Source organism: Ranitomeya imitator, chromosome 5, assembly GCF_032444005.1.
Source record: "Ranitomeya imitator isolate aRanImi1 chromosome 5, aRanImi1.pri, whole genome shotgun sequence".
Classification (NCBI taxonomy): domain Eukaryota; kingdom Metazoa; phylum Chordata; class Amphibia; order Anura; family Dendrobatidae; genus Ranitomeya; species Ranitomeya imitator.
Window position 1 is genome coordinate 569,671,144 of NC_091286.1, and position 21,900 is coordinate 569,693,043.

The window sequence follows — 21,900 nt, forward strand, 5'->3', positions numbered from 1 at the left end:
TGCAGCATGAGATGGTGCATTGTCATGCATGAAGATGATTTTGCTCCTGAAAGCACGTTTCTGCTTTTTAGACCATGGAAGAAAGTTGTCAGTCAGAAACTCTACATACTTTGCAGAGGTCATTTTCAAACCTTCAGTAACCTTAAAGGGCCCTACCAGCTGTTTCTCCATGATTCCGGCCCAAAATCATGACTCCTCCACCTTCTTGCTGACGTCGCAGCCTTGTTGGGACATGGTGGCCATCGACCAACCATCCAGTACTCCATCCATCTGGACCATCCAGGGTTGCTCGACACTCATCAGTAAACAAGACTGTTTGAAAATTAGTCGTCATGTATGTCTGGGCCCAATGCAACCGTTTCGGATTGTGAACACTGTTCAGGGGTGGCCGAATAGTAGGTTTATGAACCAAAGCAAGCCTTTGAAGGATCCTACACCTTGAGATTCGAGGGACTTCAGAGGCACCAGCAGCTTCAAATATCTGTTTGCTGGTTTGTAATGGCTTTTTAGCAACTAGTCTCTTAATCCGATGAACTTGCCTGGCAGAAACCTTCCTCATTCTGCCTTTATCAGTACAAACATGTCTGTGCTCAGATTCAGCCACAAATCTCTTAACAGTACGATGATCACGCTTAAGTTTTCGGGAAATATCTCATGTTTTCATCCCTTGACCAAGGCATTGCACTAGTTGATGCTTTTCAGCAGCAGAGAGATCCCCTTTTCTTTCCCATGTTACTTAAAAACTGTGGCCTGCTTAATAATGTGGAATATCATTTTTAAGTAGTTTTCCTTTAATTAGAATCACCTGGAAAACTAATTATCACATGTGTTTAAGATTGATTTCAGTGATCCATTGAGCCCTGACACACAATAACATCCACGAGTTTATTTGAAAAACAAAAAATTAAATCTTTATGAAACTTAAATCCAATTTGCATAATAATTTGGAACACAGTGTATGTTACACTGTATGGATGACTAATTGAATCCAAGAAAAAAATTAAAACTTTGTTTTGGAGATTAATACCACTGTAATGTAGCACTAAGCACGTTACGCCGTATGGATTGCTAATTCACTCCAGAAAGATTTTTTCAAGGTTTCTTTTGAGGTTAATACCACTATCATCTAAAACTAAGCACGTTACACTGCATGTATTACTAATTCACTTCAGAAAGATTTTTTTAAGGTTTCTTTTGAGGTTAATACCACTATCATCTAAAACTAAGCACGTTACACTGCATGTATTACTAATTCACTCCAGAAAGATTTTTTTGATTTTTTTTTGGAAGTTAATACCACCGTAATGTAACATTAAGCACATTGCACTGTAAGGATTACTGATTCAAACCAGAAAGATTTTTTTAACAGTTTTTGGAGAGTAATACCACTGTAATGTAACACTAAGCACGTTACACTGTATAGATTACTAATTCAATGCAGAAAGATTTTTAAAGGGTTTTTTGAGAATAATACCACCATAATGAAACACTAAGCATGTTACTCTGTATGGATTACTAATTCAATCCAGAAAGATTTTTTTGAACTTTTTTTGGAGGGCAATACCATCATAATGTAACACTAAGCACATTACACTATATGGATGACAATATAGTCATTTTTTTCACCCCCCAACAAAATTTTGTCATGTGTTGCAGCTATATCTTTAACAACAGACTGCAAAGCCCTACGTAGAGGCTGTATTCTGCCACTCTCTGTTATGATACGGTGGTCTAGGAGCAACATGGAACGAGCTCAGAAGGAAGTGGTAACTGTACTGACAGCTCAACACAACACTAGCAGTAGCCATGGAATGCTCCTAACTCTCCCTAGGCATCTCGTCACAGCCTAAGAGCTAACTACCCCTAAAGAAAGAAGCAGGAAAACTATCTTGCCTCAGAGAAAATCCCCAAAGGATAGATTAGCCCCCCACAAATAATGACTGTGAGTGGAGAGGGAAAAGACATACACAGAATGAAACCAGGATGAGCACAGGAGGCCAGTCTAGCTAAATAGATAGGACAGGATGGAATACTGTGCGGTCAGTATAAAACACTACAAAAATCCACGCAGAGTTTACAAAAAAAACTCCACACCTGACTAAAGGTGTGGAGGGCAAATCTGCCTCCCAGAGCTTCCAGCAAGACAGAATAAATTCACACTGATAAGCTGGACAAACATAGAAAACACAGAATGGATAAGTCCACAATCTATGGACAGAAAAGAGCAAGCAAAAACTTAGCTTAGCTGAACTGGTCAAGGATAACAGGGAACTCCAAAGAGATGTGAATCCAACCAAAAACCATCTACAAGTGGCACTGACTGAAGACAGAGCCAGACCTAAATAGCCGAGCAGAAGAGAAGATAAGTGGAGGCAGCTGATGACAGCTAACTCCAAGGAGCAGCCATACCACTAGAAACCACAAGAGGGAGCCCAAGAGCAGAACTCACAAAAGTGCCACTTATAACCACCGGAGGGAGCCCAAGAGCGGAATTCACAACAACTCTCCCTTTTTCCTGCAACTGTCCCTAGGCTAAATGAAGAATCTATCTAACACAAAGAGCAAAGCACAGGATTAGAGCTTAGAAGGGCTGTTAGTATGATGGTTCAGCATAATCACCAGTATCAACACTAGAGGACTCTGATTAGTTAAACTGTGCACACACGGGCCTGGATAACTGCTCTCTCCCTCCAATCACAACTGTCCCTGAGCTGTGCAATGGCATCAGTGTGCTGAGCATGGCGGCGTCTGTCCTTTTGTTACCTCAAATGAGGTAATGCGGCCAGCCAATCACAGTAGTGCCACTACCATAATGGCTAGGGCTAGGCAATCCCTGCATGCTTATTGGTTGTGTAACAGGCACCAAACATGCGGGGCGGGGATTCGAGCTTCAAATCCGAGCACCGGCTAATGCTCGTCGAGTACATCCGAGCACCCAGATACTCAAGTGATATCCGAGTATCACTGAGCACATTCGCTCATCCCCAAACACCACACAAAATTGCAGAGACATGTCCAATTGCAATGCAAGTCTATGGGTCAGTGAAAACATTTGACACCATTCAGATGTCATCCATGTGCTGTCCAGAGAAACTTTAGTTTTCTTATCAGTGAAAAAAAACTGATGAAATTCTGACCAAACTCTGATGGAACTCTGTCCATTTTTTTTCGTAGGTCAAAAAAACTGATGTCTGAACCAGGCCTGAGGCTGCCGTCACACTAGCAGTATTTGGTCAGTATTTTACATCAGTATTTGCAAGCCAAAACCAGGAGTGGGTACTTTTGGCTTGCAAATACTGATGTAAAATACTGACCAAATACTGCTAGTGGGACGGCAGCCTCAGCCTCTGCTCCCCACCCTCCTCAGTCATCTGCAGGTCAGAGGCTGCAAAGCTCTTATCACAGCTTTGGGGAATCGGGGGTGCTTTAAGATAAGGTTATCAATATTAGTCCATATAGAAATAACAGTGTAAAGTTTAACATAAACTCCAATGCTGAAGATACAGACAACGCTGAAACATCAGCATAGGGAGCGCCCAAGGTCAGGTCTGCGGCAGAGATGTGCTGCTGACCTGAACAGTCAGTCAAAGAAGAGATCCCGCTCTCCCAAGAAACCTGGATGTTCGTGAGCCTGGGGAGCGATGGGCTTCTCAAATGGCAAGTTAAGAACACCCTTTTGACTATCACAGTATATCCACGCAATATAGATGTAACGGGCTGGGTGGTGGAACCACTGTGCCAAAGCTCAAGGAAGACCTGCAGCGGCTTGACTAGGAGCCTCAACCAATCCGACCACGGACACGCAGCAGCTAACAACACCGCAGTCCGTGGAGAGACAAGGGAGGTGATCCAGGTGCTACTCCAGGACTGACCTTGGGCAGATGGTGGCTGACCCCTAGGAGCAGATAGCTGGAATGGCCCAGGAGAATGTCCAACAGATGCAGGCAGGTAGAGAAGATGCCAGGAACCGCAGGTGCAGACAGGACAGTCTGACGGATAGATGAGCACTGGCGGGTGCTGCTGGCTCGGCTGCGGTTGAGGTGAGCACTGGCAGGTGCAGGTGGCTCAGCTGCCGTTGTGGTGAGCACTGGCGGATGCAGCTGGCTCTGCTGCTGTTGAGGTGAGCACTGGCAGGTGCAACTGGCTCTGCTGCCGTTGAAGGAAGCACTAGCGGTTGCAGCAGACTCGGCTACCGTTGAAGGAAGCTCTGGCGGGTGCAGCAGACTGAGATGCTAGTACTTGGACCTGAGAACTGACAAGTGTGTTAGGAGCAAACTCACAAAATTGCACAGGCACCTTCATGTTGAAGGAGGTGGTTTTAATAGCCCTAAAGCTATTGGCTAGGGACACTTTAGAGGAACGCACGCGGCCCCATTAAGAAAGAGGAAGTGTGTGTGCGCTCGTGCTCTAAGCACAGTGCCTGGAGACCTGCTAGGAGTGCGTGCACCCAGGGCAGCAGCAGACCTGGAAGGAGCAGGACGGGAGATGTCTCTGCAGGGAGAGAGGGACTGCAGACAGAGATGCGGGCACTACAATAATAATAATAATAATAATAATTTTATTTATATAGCGCCAACATATTCCGCAGCGCTTTACAAATTATAGAGGGGACTTGTGCAGACAATAGACATTACAGCATAACAGAAATACAGTTCAAAACAGATACCAGGAGGAGTGAGGGCCCTGCTCGCAAGCTTACAAACTATGGGGAAAAGGGGAGACACGAGAGGTGGATGGTAACAATTGCTTTAGTTATTCGGACCAGCTATAGTGTAAGGCTCAGGTGTTCATGTAAAGCTGCATGAACCAGTTACCTGCCTAAGTATGTAGCAGTACAGACACAGAGGGCTAATACTGCATAAAGTGTATGAGAACATGATGCGAGGAACCTTTTTTTTATTTTTTTTTTTTTATTATAAATAGGCCACACAGGGATCGTTAGGTTAATGCATTGAGGCGGTAGGCCAGTCTGAACAAATGAGTTTTTAGGGCACGCTTAAAACTGTGGGGATTGGGGATTAATCGTATTAACCTAGGTAGTGCATTCCAAAGAATCGGCGCAGCACGTGTAAAGTCTTGGAGACGGGAGTGGGAGGTTCTGATTATTGAGGATGCTAACCTGAGGTCATTAGCGGAGCGGAGGGCACGGGTAGGGTGGTACAATAGATCACAGTGGTATAGCATGGAGGGAGAAAGACAGAGGCGCCAACTTCTTAAGGGCACAAGATTTCTTCTCCTCCACTGGTGGATAAGGGGTTCAATACTGGACCGGAAAAAGGAACTCAGAGAAGAGGCTACAACATATTTGTCTTGCCCCGGGCGCTGCCAACAATAGAGAGTGACTGAGTTACAGGGGTTATTAAGGACTTTCTTAAATTACAGCCATAAGAACAAATAGGCAGGTAGTTGCTAACCTGTGCACGGTGCCGATATCTGACGGCACAGAGCGGTCATAGACAGCTACTGCCGGCGATTCAGTGTCTTCGTCACGTCGTCGGAGCAGGGGCTTCTCTTCCGTTCGGTTGACGGAACATCACTGTCAACGTCAAACCGATTGCGGGGAGCCGACTATAAGTCAGCATGACATCAGCAGTCACACCAATCAACATGGCAGCCCGGAAGAAGAGCTGCTCTGTTGATTTGGTGCAGCTGAATCGCCGGCAGGAGCGGTCAGTGAATAGTCAGGTAGTTGCCTCTGATAGCAACTACCTGCTTGTTAATTTTTAGGCACATAGTAAAAAAATAAAACAGTCCTGGACAACCCCTTTTAAGTGCAGCCTAAAACAAGTGAGTAAATTTAACGTATGTTGGTTTCATTGGGTCAAGGGCCACATCTAAGGCCCCCATAATCTCTATAGTTGACCTACGATTTATACTTTTCTTCAGTCCTGCTTCTGATATTAGCCTTACACAGACCAATACCTCTCCCCCGGCCCATGAGAACAAGGCCTATGTCATGTTTGACATTTCTGGGGCTGCTCAGAAGATCAGACAGGTTACATTAATCCCATTGCCTTGTGAGAGCCCCATTGAAGCTGAGTGCTACCCCCAGCGCGGGCTGTCCTGTTGGTAATGCCTCCGTGTACTCTCAATAGAAGCAGATGCTTCCTAAAAATCTATCAGAGCCATTTGTGAGGTGCTTTAAATATGTCGATTTCTACCTTCCTTGCCTTCCCCCGACTGTGCGTTTCCTAGCGACCGTAGTCTGCAAAGAGATGATTCGCTGAGCAAAAAGCCAATAATTCAGCCACGACCGCTGTTATAGAATGTACAGGGAATCAAATACCTCCATAACCCTGCTAGGACTGGGAAATATCTATGCTGCCTCCATTGAAGCAGATTGAGTTTCCGCATCGTAGATTTTTAATGGATGGAAATCTGTGGGATTAGGTGGTGAATGCTGCAGGAAGGTAATCATTGTGCTGCATGCAGCGTGCCTCTCTGAACGCTATGCACAGCAGATAGATCCCCGCTGCTGACAGCCGCAGCACAGACCTTTTGTTTGTGGCTACGAAGCATTGAGAGCTTCACCGTTTGCTCATCTCAGGCCAAGACATGGCAAGAGGATCCGAACGAGCCAGACAGAAATGGAGCACACTTCACACCATCCTTCGCTGCAACATGAACCCCGAGACCCAACGCGTCGTAGTCTTTGTGATCCTGCTCTTTCTCATCTTTATTAACGTTGTGTTAATGTTTCTGCTGGCCTTCTCGTGAGTCCACCACCTGGGATTGTCTCTCGGTTCCTGATCACGAGGATCCTCTCGAAATTGCCGGATTCCAAGAAAACCTCTCTTGGTCACCTTGACAATGTTTCTGGTTCCAAATAATTACCGTCAACACTTGTGCCTTGAAGACTTACCGTTTACAAGATGGAGAGACTTCATCACATAACTGCTGGGAGCCCTGGTCCCCCTTTTTCTTTTTTTTACATTGACATGCTAGAATACCTTATTAGGAAGGTTTTTGAAAATTTTCAGCTACTTGCAACCAATTTTTGCAGATGTTTTGCCTTGGATTACTTACAAAATGCTTCTCTGGACATTGCTCTGGTGGGTTATGGAGTGTCAGCCATAGATTCTCTTCAGGTATTACATGCATATGGAGGACAAGAACCCATGCTTAACGAGAGCTCTCATTCTCAGTCATCCCCTCTTTGTTCTTGTATTGTGGCTGTGATACACTGCTATGTTCTGTCTCAGTATTGCATGGTGACACATGACTATAGGAAACAAATAAATCTTCTGTAATCGCCTTTTCTGGATTCCATGGATCGCCCATGAAATGCCTAGTATTTTATTTCATTGATTCCGACACTGTGCACTTTGTATCAAGCACATCCATGTTTTTATGTACTCAGAAAATGCAGTCAGGAAAATCTTGTGAGTAATATGAAGCGTAATCTGGTGTGGGATTACAGCCAAGAAGCCTTATGTCTGCGTTGTATATTACTGGGAACATGATGCTTGTAGTGTTAGGTAAGCGGCACATAGAGGTCAGGCTCTCGGAGAATATAAAGCAAATATTTGGGGCTTTTTGGAGCAAGGCTTACATCGGTAGATTTGTTCTTAGACTGATGCTAGAGGAGGCATTTTATTATTCATTTCATCATACAGCTATGTGGACGCATGAATTCATAGAGATAATACAGTATTTTTGGTTATTCGTAGACGGAATCGTCCGTATTCCTTCACTTCCGACACCCTCAGAGGTAAAGACAAAAGCAAGCCAAATTTGATACATACCATAGGATGCCTCGAATGATCTTGTATTAAAATGTTTTTTTCTAGCATCATTTTAATACCAAAATTGCCTTCAAATTTGGGGCTGTGTGTATCACATGGAGGCCCCAGTGAGCACTTATGACATTTCTGTGATCTTAGAAGAGTGTAGACCATGTAGAAGTCCAGTGTTTAGCCTAGTTATGTGTCTGTTGTTCCTGTGCTGAATTGTACGTTTTACGTTGCTTTTCGTTTTCTTGTTTTAGACCTCGGTATGCACTTTCAAAAAAAATAAATATCTTTTTTTTTTCTAAACTGGCTTCTGTATTATTATACAGTATGTAGAGTAAATACAAGATGCAAGGGTGAAACGTCGGGAAAAGCTTGAATGGTTTCCTTTTTTTGCTAGTGCTATAATATCACTGACATTGAGGGTAGAGTCGCACTCACTTTTTCACCCTGAAGTTCTTAGAAAATAGCCATAATCATGTAAGCCACTCCCATTTGTAATACTTTTTAGCCAATCAGCAGAACTCAGAGGACACACCTCCTTGCAAGACCAATCAACTCCTTAGAAAGAGGAAGTGATGCGTGTTGAGGAGGAGGGACTTTGTTCAAAATTTTTAGTGGCCCTTTTAGGACTACTGAAAGGGTTCCTTTCCCCAATTTGAGGATGCCCCTTTTTTTCAAATTGGCGATGAATATTCTTTAATGGTTACAATTTCGACGAAATTGTACTAACATTCTAATCTCAGGAATAAGCTGTTAAGGTAAAAGGATCGCTTTGAAAAGTGGGTTTAGATAGCAAAGACATGGCTTTTAGGCACAGGTAATGCTATTAATTCATGAACATCTGATGCCAAAATTTTGTGAGGCATCTGAAGGACTTGATGGAGGTACAGGGGCTTTGTTAAACAAAATGACACACAATGATACTGTATGATGGGATACATGGGCTTGATATGATTGAAATGATTTCACTAAAAATCTAGGATCTCTAACTCTTTCTGATGTGCTGCTGAATTTACTAGAGGAAGGTAACTTTTTTATTTAGATTTCAATTGCATATAATTTTGCTAATCTAAAATGTCCGGACTAAAAAATTACAAAAAGGACACATTTTAAATCAAGGTGGATAGGTCGATGGTTTCCTTAATTTTCCAATTGCCTTACAAAAATCCTGGGGGTTGCGAGATTACCAGCCTTTAAAAATCAAAACCTGTGGTTTTGCAATACTCTGTCACAAGACGTTTATGCTGTGGTATATATTTCTGTGTGGTCACCCAGTGGTTGTGATAAGAATTGCAGCCTGTGAAGATTTTTCTAAAATGGATGGATGATAGATAGATAGATAGATAGATAGATAGATAGATAGATAGATAGATAGATAGATAGATAGATAGATAGATAGATAGATAATTGATGCCAGAGAGACAAATAAATGATCTATTATCCCTCCCTCTGGGATTATCCTCTGAAGATTTCCGCACAGCTGGAGACGGTTTGTTCAAAGAGTGATTAGTAGGAGAATGAAGGAACTGGTGAAGAAATCACCCAGCCCCCATTCTGTAACTCAACATAATGGTGCCAGTGAGCAGAGGATTAGGTTATGGTATATTGTGGATCAGCAGATCTGGAAAAACAGCAGAACATAAGTAACGTTACTTCATATGAATGAAGACAAGGTGCATTCTGCTCATATCTTAAGATTTCACAATCCGCGTAAATGCTGAAAATTCAAGGCATCTGGTCAATTCATATATAAGAAAATAAAATAAAATCTCACGTCGGCAGACATAAGAGCATGGAGCTTTCAGTTCTTGTATAAAATGATAAGATTCTCTATTTAGGCTACAACCAAATAACAGCTTGTCAGTGAAGCCTCTATGTCTGAACCTCATACACCCTAAAATGCATTTTTGCATTTGGGGCAATGCAGCAGCATCCGTGCAGAAAAACCATGGCACAGAAAAGGCTTTTTTTTTTTTTAAACCAATTTGCCATCTGTGTAAATCTATGCCAGACTATAAGATCTTCTGATATATAAATGTATATAAAACTGACTTGTAAGGCTGGGTTCACACTGCGTTATGGTGGTACGTTACACCGCGGTATAACACGGTGTAACGTAGTCCGTTAATGCCGCCATTGAAAGCAATGTCGGACGCATCGCTAGTGCACGCCCACAATGGGCGTGCGCTAGGGATGTGCCGTCATTGAGTGACAGACTCTGAGACGCGGGCTGCAGCGTTTCCGGGTCTGTCACTGCTAGCGCAGATAGAGCTAGCAGATACTCTATCTGCGCTAGCGCGATGCAAACATTGCTACAGCAGCCCATTAGCGTATGTGCTGAACGGTCTGCTGCTAACGCAGTGTGAACCCGGCCTAAGAACACAGAATCTCCACAAAATCAAACTAAAGATGCTAGAATAAGATAAGCGGCTATCGCTATCATTTCTCATCTTTTCTCAGTTTTCTGATCCTGCTTTTGTAGAATTCAAGGTGAAAATACAGTTTTCTGAGATGTACCAGACTATTGAATTTTTTGGTTTGACGCCTGCCAGTTTAAAGAAACACTCCTCCCATCAAAAGTTTTAGCCTCTTAATATATTAATATATTGTAATCATCATATTATATAGCACTGTGTACTTACAATTGCTCACTTTGCCTTTCTACCCAGATAATTTTTCTCTTTACCACTAGGTCTATGATATCACGTGATTAAAAATTGACTAGATGACTCCTTCTAAGCTCTATGTAGAAACAGGAGGTCTCCTATCCCTGCATGAGTCATCATTGCAAAAGTCCCTGGCAGGGGAGGAGCAGCAAGAGCACAAGAAGAGGATTCAGAGATCCTCCAAAAAATAGAAAAAACAGCAAAACGAGGCAGAGCTTCTTACCTGCCTAGGCCTCTAAACAAACTGCAGGATTGCAGTGGACCCATGTGGTTAAGATGGAGACTACACAGGTGCAGCATAACCGATGAGGCAGCCACTCTCAACCTACCAAACTAATAGAGGGGGTGGCTGCTTGGCACAATGCTGCACATAAAAGACTTGTATGTGGCGCTGTTCACACAATGGAGATGCACAGCATCCAGGCAAGCCTAGTAGTGACACCCTTCTAATAGATCAGGCGGGCCTGCCCAGCGCTATCCAAATGCACCCCATGTGAACAGACACCACAGTTTACAAGACAAAAATGGGCCCAACTGCACCCCGAAAAAAAAGTGCAAAAAACACAAAAAAATATAAAAAAATTTTTGTGAGGTATTAGTTTATACTTTGGCCAAAATACGCCACATGGGTCCACTGCAATCCTGCATTTGTTTAGAGGCCTAGGCAGGTAAGAAGCTCTGCCTCGTTTTGCTGTTTTTTCTATTTTTTGGAGGATCTCTGAATCCTCTTCTTGTGCTCTTGCTGTTTAGAATTAGGACTCGTAAGCGTGGGGACCCTTGACGCGGGTTACGAGCTTGCGTATTTTGGCGGTCCGTCCGAAACTAACGGGACATCGCTAGCGCACGCGGAAAATTACATGTGCTAGCGATGCGCTAGAGACCCGTTAGCACATTGCCGTCAATGGGTGCGCTAACGGATCCGTTGCATGGCGTTAATTGCGGCAATTTCACCATGTAACGGAGTCCGCTAGCGTTAACCCTTTAACGCAATGTGAACCTAGCCTAAGGCTATGTTCATAGTGTTTTACCCTGCATTCAGTGGCTCCATCAAGGCTTATGTCCAAGGCCCCACAAAACAGGATTCGGGTGTTTGTACTGACAGGGACATTGACTATAATGATGCAGACAGGACTCGCAGTGTGCTCTGTCGGATATCATTTGGATCTATGTGTGCCTAATTGAGGTGGGCAGCAAGACATAGTTGACACTATGATAACCCCACGCACAATGTAATGACTCCTCATTCTTCACAAATAGTATGAGCCTCAAACAGTACATTCCCCGCACATTAGAATACCCCGCACAATATTTTTCTCCACACACGGTATAATGCCCCCCAAAGTACATTCCCCTGCACACAGTATGATTCTCCCACATTTCCACCTAAGCAGTACATTCCCCTATACAAATTATAATGCCCACCATAGTAAAGTCAGTAAGCAAAATATAAAGCCCCCCACAGTACACTCCCTCACACACACTATATTGCCCCCACAGTATATTCTCCGGCATGCAATATGATTCCATCATGGTAAATTCCTCTACACACAGTATAATGCCCCCACAGTCTCCTATACAGAATGTGATGCTTCAATAGTTCATCCTCTCACACACAGTATGATGCCCCCATGGTCCCCTACATACAATGTTATGCACATTAAGATGTCCATACAGGACATTCACCCACACAGTATCATACCCCATACAGTGTGGGTGGGAGGGTGCCGACTACAATGCCTTGTGACACACAATATGATGCCTCAACTGCCCCTTGGCGTTGGCACAGTATGATGCCCTCATAGTTCACCTCACACACAGTATGATTCCTTCCACACAGTATGATTCCACCCACACAGCATGATATACACACATCCCCCACACACAGTATGATGCCCCCAAATAGTATATTGCCTCCCACATCCCACTTCAGTTTGATGCACACATTGTCCCCATCACAGTTCCCCCGCAAACAATACGATGCCCCCACAGTCCACTTCACATACAGTATGCTACACCACAGTCCTCCCGCCACACAGTAAGATGCACCCACAGTCTGCACCCACACAGTATGATGCACCCACAGTCTGCACCCACACAGTAAGATGCACCCACAGTCTGCACCCACACAGTAAGATGCACCCACAGTCTGCACCCACACAGTAAGATGCCACACAGTAAATTCCCTCACACTGTATAATTTCCCCACACAAGTGTCATATTTGCCTGTCACATGCTTACTCATGGTTACTTGTCTCTGCTGCCAGTCTAAGTAGTGACTGGGAACCCTGCCAAGCCCTTCAGGTAATGTGACATTCTCATGTCATGAAGCCCCAAGATCTTCGCAGGATCATCAGCCTCCAGATAGACGGAATGGTGAACAAAGCACCTGTCGGCTTCCTGCTCCATCATTGTATTCACCTATATCAGTATTCTGAGGACACAGATTCAGTCTTTAGACATACCCCAGACCTCCCAAAATTCATGCATGTCCTGCTGATCCAAAACAGTTGGAAGATATGGATATATTACACCACCTATTATTTAATTTACGGAAAGGGGAGGGGGTAAGGAGCAAAGCTTGAAAACAAGGGAGACATTCTCATACTGAGTATTATTTTACCTCACCCCAGAGATTCCCATCTACACTACTTAGTACTGCTATATTATTTCCTCCATGCTGCTGCGGCTTGTTAATATAACAGGCAGTCTCCTCTCATCAGCTCAGAGTCAATTGCAAATTAAGAGATTGATCCTGCAGAGGGGAAGACTGGTGAAAATATGTGTTACAAGTCCTATAGTGTCCAGCTATAGTGTTATTTCTCTTGTGCACACGACAGATCATTCTGAAAAGTTACCTGAAAGTACAGTTATCCTTTATCTTGTTATGATTCATATTTGAAATCAAGTAAAATATGCATAGGAGACACATGGAGACTGGCAACGCGTCAAAATCCGTCTGAGGAGTCGTCCTTTATAAAGAATGCGTGCAGCATGCGAGCGAGCACAGTACATCAGTCAGCAGGTTAGACACAGAATTCACCTGTCAGCAGGTTTCTAGATCCTACTAACGTGCTTTATGTAAAGCATCTGAAATGTTCATTATGTCCACGCCAGTTTATTAGAAGATGGATTCTCCGTTTTCTAGAAATCCATCGGTGAATATTTGTGCAAATGGACTGAAATGTACAAGTCTCTGACCTCCCACCCTTTTTCTTCTCCCTCTAGCAGCCTACTGTCTGTGACTGACAGGTCACTCTTCTCTGTGACTTGCTCCCCTGCCTGAGATTATGCGCAGGCGCCATCATTCCTGGGGGCGGCGCATGCATACTAAGGTCCTGAGGGCAATGTGAAAGCTGACATATCAATCTGCGCATGCGCTGCCCCCCCAATGATGACAGCGCCATTTTAAATTTTTGTTATTCACAGCACAGTTCCAAAACACACGTAGAATAAAACTCAAGTTACTTTTTTATATACATTTTTATCGTAACTCTGCATATTAAATGCACTCATTTTAATGTTATGCTCAGTTCAGGAGTATGACTGAAGAGTGAGTTTTGAAATAGGCGTTGACCACTGCTCATGAGGCCCAGATGTCATTATATTCTGGTTTGTCAGGTCCAGTAGAAAGACAGAAACGCTGATCTACCGGCCCCATCCTTCACCTATGGCTAGGTGCAGACGAGCATATTTTTGTCATCCAAGAAAATAGGAACAATTATGCTAACTATGGTGGTGTAACTAGAGTCCAATGGGCCCTGGTTCATAACCTGGACCTGGTCCCCCACCTGCATGTTCGGGAGATGTATGGCACTTTTACCTCCCAGATCCTGTGAAGACATACGTGTTGACCCTCTCATGTAACAATGTCCCCCATCATGTAATAATGTCCCAGATCCTGGCCTTACCTGTAATAATATCCCCCATCCTGTGCACATTTCCTGAAATAATGTCTTCCGTCCTCACTCCTTTCTGTAATAATATCCCCCATCCTGGGCCCCTTCCAGATATAATGTCCTCCATCCTGGCCCCTTCTAGTAATATATGCCCCTTCCTGGTATAATGCCCCCATCTTGGCCCCTTCTAGTAATACATGTCTCTGGAGCGCCCCATCAGGGCAGTGGGGTACTCGGTACCGGGTCCGGTCGGCTCAAAGGGGGGATGTCACGGTGGCTGACCCGGTCCGTGGCCCTGGGACATCCGTATAAAAGGGAAAGGTCTTTAAAGGGATAAAGTTTATGTTCGTGACGCCACCTGTGGTATTCGGTCAGGGTGACCGACACTGTTTTAAGGGGTCCGCTGGGGTGATGTTATGGCAGCTAGATGGTATACCTTCCCACAGGTGAAGTATATCCCCAGGGCTTCCCAGTGTGTAGATGGTGAATAGTGAGTAGCGCAGAGAAGAACGAGGACACAAGGTTGCAGTCTCTTTACCTTTACTGAAGACTTCAGCATCCACAGTCCAGTGCACCAGATCACAGGGCAGGCAGAGTCCGGCCGGTTTGGAGGAAAATCCAGAGTCCCCTTGTCCAGGTGGAGAATAAAAGCCTTTCCTCTAGCGCCATGGTGGTGATGTAGTCCCTTACTGCTAAGCTTCTCATAAGGTTCTCACAGATGTTATCTCTCTCTGTCCCCCGGATTGGATAGGACAAAACCCGTATGACTGGTGACTTGAGGCAGTTTATAGGGACTCTAGCATGCCCCAGCCTCTACGTCTACGGGGTGTCACTTTGCCTCCTGGTTGTTAGGTCGGACAGGTAACGTAGAGTTCAGCTGTCCTACCGGTCTCTGATGTAAGTCATAGAGGTTCTTACAACCTCATAACCTCGGCTACCGGTCTCTGCGCTTCAGAAGGAGGCAGCCTGTTCGGGGCTGGTCCCCTTCTGATATCCTTTCCTGTGCTTCCTCTCCTGCACGCTCGCTGCAAACAATTCGGCCTTCAAAATGTCTCTTTCTGGGAGCTGCAGCTCTGTGGGCATGCACAGCTCCGTGGACCCTCTGTCCTCCTCAGACGGATGTCTGGAACTAACTAACTTGCCCTACAGACTACCAGTTATCTATATATGGGGAGTCACCTAGTAAATAGGATCAGAAGCTCCCCCTGGTGGCCTCGAGTGTGAAGTGTTGCTTGTTTGTGGTACCTGGACGCAGTTATCCTTCCTTGCCTCCAAAAGTAGCATCACTCTCCCCGGAAGGAAAGTGACACTACTGCGACGACCCGGGGCGCCGCATCTCAACCTTGGTATAATCCCTCCCATCCTGGACCCCTTCCAATAATATATGTCCCCATGCTGATATAATGTTTCCCCTCATAGGCTTCTTCCAATAATAATATCCCCATTCTGCGGCTCTTCTCCAGCAAATATAAAAAACAAATCTACTCACCTTCCCCTGCTCCCACGGCGTCCACTTCAGCTTGCAAGTGATAGGCAGCACATGATGTCACTGCCATGCACCGCCAGTAATTTGCACTCCGACATCAGCTGCCAGCCTATTATTCACTGACAGCCTGTATTGCAGTACAAGGATCTGGCGGGTCTCTGAAATAGTTGTTGACGTGAGTGGGACCCTCCAATACAAGACCAGTAGTGATGAGACTCAGTGCTTGATCACAGTGTCAGCATAGTGTGATCAAGTTTTTTCGGATGACGAGAATATGGAGAAAAGAAATTCTTCATCTTCTCCATTGTATCAGCCTGTGGAAATCAGACTGCACTCAGATGTCATCCGAGTGCAGTCCGATGGTTTCCATGGACTCATTGACTTGTATGGTCAAGTGCGATCCAAATATTGGATCAACTGCATCCAGCGATTTTTTTTCCTAGGACAGACTCTGTCCAAGGAAAAGATAGGACCTGTGCACAGCCCTATTGGATAACATTGGTCCAAGTGCAATCCGATGTTTTGTCGAGTAGCACTTGGACCGACAATACTGTACGACCCCTTACAGAAATGATGTCACCACTACCTTATCAGGTATCTCACAGTCATGAGACGAATCCTGGGTTTTATTTATTTGTATATGAAGTATCCGGCTTTTCTTTAAAAACTTTTATCTTAATACAGGACAATTATTTATATCTTGATGTCATTAGATATAAAATAGTCTAAAAAAGAGCGCTGTGATGTTAGAATCGTCAGTTACTAACACGCCCATACACATGAGATTAATATTGACCAAACCCTTTGATTTGAGGGCAGTTGTTCATATGCCAATCCAATTTCAAAGCTGTCAGGGTAAAAAATGAGCAACATATTGGATCTTTATAACATAGGGAAACTGTCAGCAGGTTTTTGCTATGTAATCACAAAACAGCATGGTGTAGGGACTGAAACCGTGATTCCAGTGATGTGTCACTTACTAGGCTGTGTATTGCCGTTTCCATAAAATCATTGTTTTATCCAATAAAGTTTACCACTGCAGGACTAGTTGTCTGGTCCAATGAAGTCCTCCTGCTCTGTGTAATCACATCCCCGCCACTAATTAACATCTTTCTGCCTATGCACAGTGTACACAAAAGCTGTCAATCAGTGGTGTGGGTGGGTTATACACAGCTCAGCTGTTTAGACCTGCAATGTTCAGACCAGTGTGCTCTCACAGTGTGTTACTGTCACTTACTAGCACAAAACCTAGACCCCCTATCAGAAGAAGACTTTTACATCCTTTGTAACACGTCTCCTACAGAAAGGAGCTCTGTACGGTGCAAGCTGTACACACGTGAAAATGATGGTGTCCCAATAACCTCTAACATTGAGTGAATACGTTTCTCTACAGCTGATAAGTGATGGCAGCGTGGTCTACGCAGAAGCTCTGTGGGACCATGTCACTATGGACGATCAAGAACTGGGCTTCAAGGCCGGCAGTGTCATTGAAGTAATGGACGCTACCAACAAAGAGTGGTGGTGGGGTCGCATCCTGGACAGTGAAGGGTGGTTTCCGGCAAGTTTTGTACGAGTAAGTATGAAGTGTATTGTCGTCGTCACCATAAAGTTGTGTAGTATTTATCCGACACTAATGTATGACACTCAGCAGTGCCCGGTACAATACGTGCACTAACTCCACTCCATCATGTTATGCTCAGTACTACTTAAAAATCCCTAGAGAATGAAAAATTGATGTCCACTGCGGACTTGTTTCTAGGGTCCGCCATGTTCCTTGTCATAGCTTGTGTGGACCCTCCATCCAATGATTCACAACTGGCTCATTAGCCAATTACATCATCTGAACAATACAGAACATACACAAAATGAGGGACGAGTTCATTCAGCAGCTGGACATCAAACTAGCTAAGCAAATGTTTGGAGAAAAGTCATGTTCCTGGCGATGTTCTCCATTGTTGCCTCCTTATTCCGGGGAATTTTCAGTCATTTGTACTACCACATACTGTGAGAAGAGGTTGCCTCGATGACCCGTCCCTGTACTTGACATGTCTGTACAATGTATGCTCCATGAAGTAGCAGGATAACCTCTCCACATAAAGCTATGTTTAGGCTTGAGTTTTTGAGGTGTTCAAAAATGACAATTTTTTTCAAGCGTGAATCACTTCAGGAAATGTTCTTTTTTGGCCCGTTCTCTATGGAGGATTTCTTTTCCTGAGAGGCGATTTTTCAGGATTTTATGTTTCCTGAAAGGGGTATTTTTTGGCAGCATTTTTGATTGGATAATGTCTAATTTGGAGTGGATTCCATCAGTACCTGATTAAAAGAAGTGACATTTTTATCCTCATCATCTATTTTCCAAAGTGAGGGTAACAAATGCAGTGTTGCTTCATCCATACATTACGCATCCTACCGAGGTACCATGAAAAAGCCAAAATATTTCTATCACCTTTGACCCTTTTAGATGCTAATAAACAAAATAAAGTAGTTACCCCAATAGCTAGTGGCTTCTGAGACAGACCATGTACACATTACAGTCTATAAGGCTGTCCGTGTTTTTTATCACCCAAGAGTACATAAAAAAACAAAGATATGTGCACATTCAAACATATGGATCCGTGAAGATAAAAGTTGACAATACAGGATACCATCCATGTGTCCGCCCAACCCTATCTGTTTATTAATGTTTATAAGGCCTCTTTCACACGTCCAGATAATTTCGGTACCGGAGAAATCGGTACCGGAATTATCCATGTCCGTGTGCTCACGTAGCACATTAGATTATCTTGTAACAAAGTCTTGTTATGTTCAAGACTTTGCGGCTGCGTGATTTGCGGCTGTTAGACAGCCTGAACACATGTGGGGATTCCCTAACAAACAGGCAAACGCCACATGTATTCAGGCTGTCTAACAGCCGCACATTATGCAGCCGCAAGGACTCGAGCATAATATACGAGTACGTCCAAGATACTCGTATAATAACCGAGCATGGTCTGATAAGATGTTATCCGAGCACATTCGCTCATCACCAATTAGATTAGTCCGGCTACACCCCTGGCCGGCTATTCCCAGCTGTGCTCAAAGTGATCGACAGGTCTCTTAGATTTTTTTTTTTTACTTTTTGCATATGAGAAAAATGGATGACACATGGACCAATAATGGATGAAAAACATATAAAGAAGCACTGATTTAAAACAATCTGATTTTCTCGTAAGCAAAAAAAAATGTCTGAAGGGATGGTCTGCTAAACGATCTTCTGGGCTCTGTAGTGTCTGGACCCTCTTATCAGGCCGATCGTGGGTCCAGCAGAGAATCCCCCGCTTTGCTGGTCAGTCAGTACAACTCTGTGATCCAGAATGTTAGCATTTGAGTTTATGAGTGACTCATGAATGAGCGTCATCCATAGTCTGAGGGATGTAGGGAAGGCTGGCATTAGCCATGCTCTATTTCACAGCCATATTTTTAGTTTTTTGTTTCCCACTATGTCCAGTATAAGGCCGAGAACGCCAACTCTGGTGTAACACGCCATCTGGTGAGCAGATGTGTTCATGGGTGGTGGACATAGTCTGCCTCCCTATACTGCAGTGCTTAGTAATGGTACTGATCATTATGGTGTGGAAGTAATATTCACGTCCAGCTGCCAATACTTTGGTGCAATGCATTTACTACCATTCTCATATCCACGCAGCTTCGTGTGAACCAGGATGAGCCTCTAGAAGACTATACCAGTAGACCTGGAGACAAAAACCTGGACGCCAAGACCCTCCTGAGGCGTCATGGCTTTGGGCAGACGAACAAGGATCAAATGAGGACCAACGTCATCAATGAGATCTTGAATACAGAGAAGGATTACATCAAGCATTTGAAGGATATATGTGAGGTAAAGGAGAATTTAGTGATCTACAAACAAAACTAATTTGGGCAAAAGCAATATATTGTAAGGACCTAGTTCTGGTAAAAGCAAAGACGCTGCCATAATTTAAGAATATCAGTGTAAAATTGTGCCTGAAATTACAGAACTCCCAGCTGCAATACCACTTTCCACCACAGAATATGGCATGGACTTTCCACAGACCTCAATATAACAGCGCCCCCACAGGATAAGTTTGAAATAATGCACCATGCCTACATGGGGGGGGGGGGAAAGTATGTCCAAAATATATCATTATAAGGTTGAAATATACATTGTTTTTGAGTTTATGGTGTTATTTCAAGTTATTTTCATATTTAAAATCCAAGTTTCAAGAAAATGAAAAGATTACATTAAAGTGATTGTCCTCCTTTGGGGACTTTTTTTTTAACTTTAATGCATGTATTTGGGGATAAAAATCATTTGCGTGTTATTAAATATGCTGTACCGTTTGGCGTTTACACGCTTTTTATTTCCCTTCATATTCAACTCAATTTGTGGGCTTTAGTCATAAATCATCTGAGATGAGCAAACAAAAAGACAGGTTCTCCGTCAGACCATCATAGTGGGCTTACTGATGGATATTCAGTTGACTCACTGAGCTCCTCTTCTAATTGTGGCTATTTTGCTGATTCTGGAACAGTTTTTCTTTTTCTTTTAGGTCGCTACGTTCCAAAGTTATGTTCCGTGTTATAATGTTGCACATTTTCTGTTCAGCCAACTGGGCGTATACCACAGAACCTCTCTGTGGGCATGGCCGTGATTTGATTGGCCGGAAACAGAGGAGAAAAAGCAAACGTACGTAGAGGAGTTCTGTGGTGTGCGCCTTCATGGTTGAAGACAAAATTTGCTCCTTTATTGCCAGGGGGCATAACTTCGGTACGGAGGGTCACAAAATAAAAAGAGAATCTGTTCCATATTGAGTGAACCAGATACAATTATAGAAGGTATTTAGTTTGTTAGTTAGTTAGTTAAATGAAAAAAAAAACATTGAAAGGTCCTCTTAACCAGAAATTGGCGTAAATTATGGCCCAAATCTACACCTGCTGAAAGCAAATTTTCCTTTCTGAGGAAAGAACAGCCAAGATATGCAGGAAATTTATTAAGAGATGAGAACCTTGAAATAAACCTGCTGAATTGTACTCCCTCCATTGCACTTTGTTAGGACTGAAGCATTAAACAGTTTTATTAAAGAGAATCTGTCAGCCGGTTTTTGCTACCTCATCTGAGAGCAGCATGATGTAAGAAAAGAGACCCTGAATCCAACGATGTATCACTTAGCTTACTGGGTGCAGCAGTTCTGACACAATCAGTGTTTTTAGATTTAGCATGTAGCTGAGCTGAGAAAGCTGCCCACGCCCACACCAGGCTGTGTATGTACAAAGTCCATAGACAGTGAGCTGCTTATCACAGGAGGGGGCGTGTAGGACTAGGGCTCACATGCACTCTGGTCGGGGTTGTTTATGTAAGTAAACAATAGCACACAGCCTAATAAAATACACATCGCTGAATTTAGTGTCTCCTGCTGTCGATGGCAGAAAAAAAGTACCTTATGTATTAAAATGACAAATCTTTAATATGTTTATTATTAAAACCAATAGATTAAACACCGTAAAAAAAAAAATGGAAGAACTATATCAAATCCTAATAACTGTGATGTGACTAGTGCAGATCAATGTGACTCAGATATACAAAATTTCATATATCCGATAATATACTGCACTGTCACCCAGCCATAAATAATGAAATGTGTGGTTGCAGGAGAAATAAATAAATATAGGACCCATCAAGGCCCTTAAACCTGCGCCCTACCTTACAGCAGGAGATGGCACCCTAACAATGCCATATGGCGCCCCCACCCAACGTCGGCTGTCCCTGAGTATAACCATATGGAAAAACATATACATAACTCACAGTTCAAACAGTGGGTTTACACAGGATTTTATGTACTTTTTTAAAAAACATTTTGGGATATTTTTTTTCATATCACAATCTGTATAAAGAAAAAAAAAATAGAAATCTTGCAATTCTCACACTGGCCAATGGCATTATTTTAGACTAATACTTAATGTTCTTTTAGAATAGAATACTTTTCAGCAGCCTCATTATCATCACAGGCATGATGACAGTGACAGGCGACACCTTCATAAACAGCTGATAACACAGCATCCACCCATGAATCTAGGCGATGTCACAGCTCCAAATCAAAAAC

General features: G+C 43.5%; 1 protein-coding gene across 1 annotated transcript in view; it reads left to right on the forward strand.

Annotated features, from left to right (window-relative positions):
• The window catches only part of ARHGEF4 (Rho guanine nucleotide exchange factor 4), a 261,133-nt gene that overhangs the window by 215,885 nt on the left and 23,348 nt on the right, over positions 1 to 21,900 (forward strand). The window contains 2 exon segments of the mRNA XM_069727783.1: positions 17,175 to 17,354; positions 19,467 to 19,658. Coding sequence (XP_069583884.1) covers positions 17,175 to 17,354; positions 19,467 to 19,658 — 372 coding nt within the window.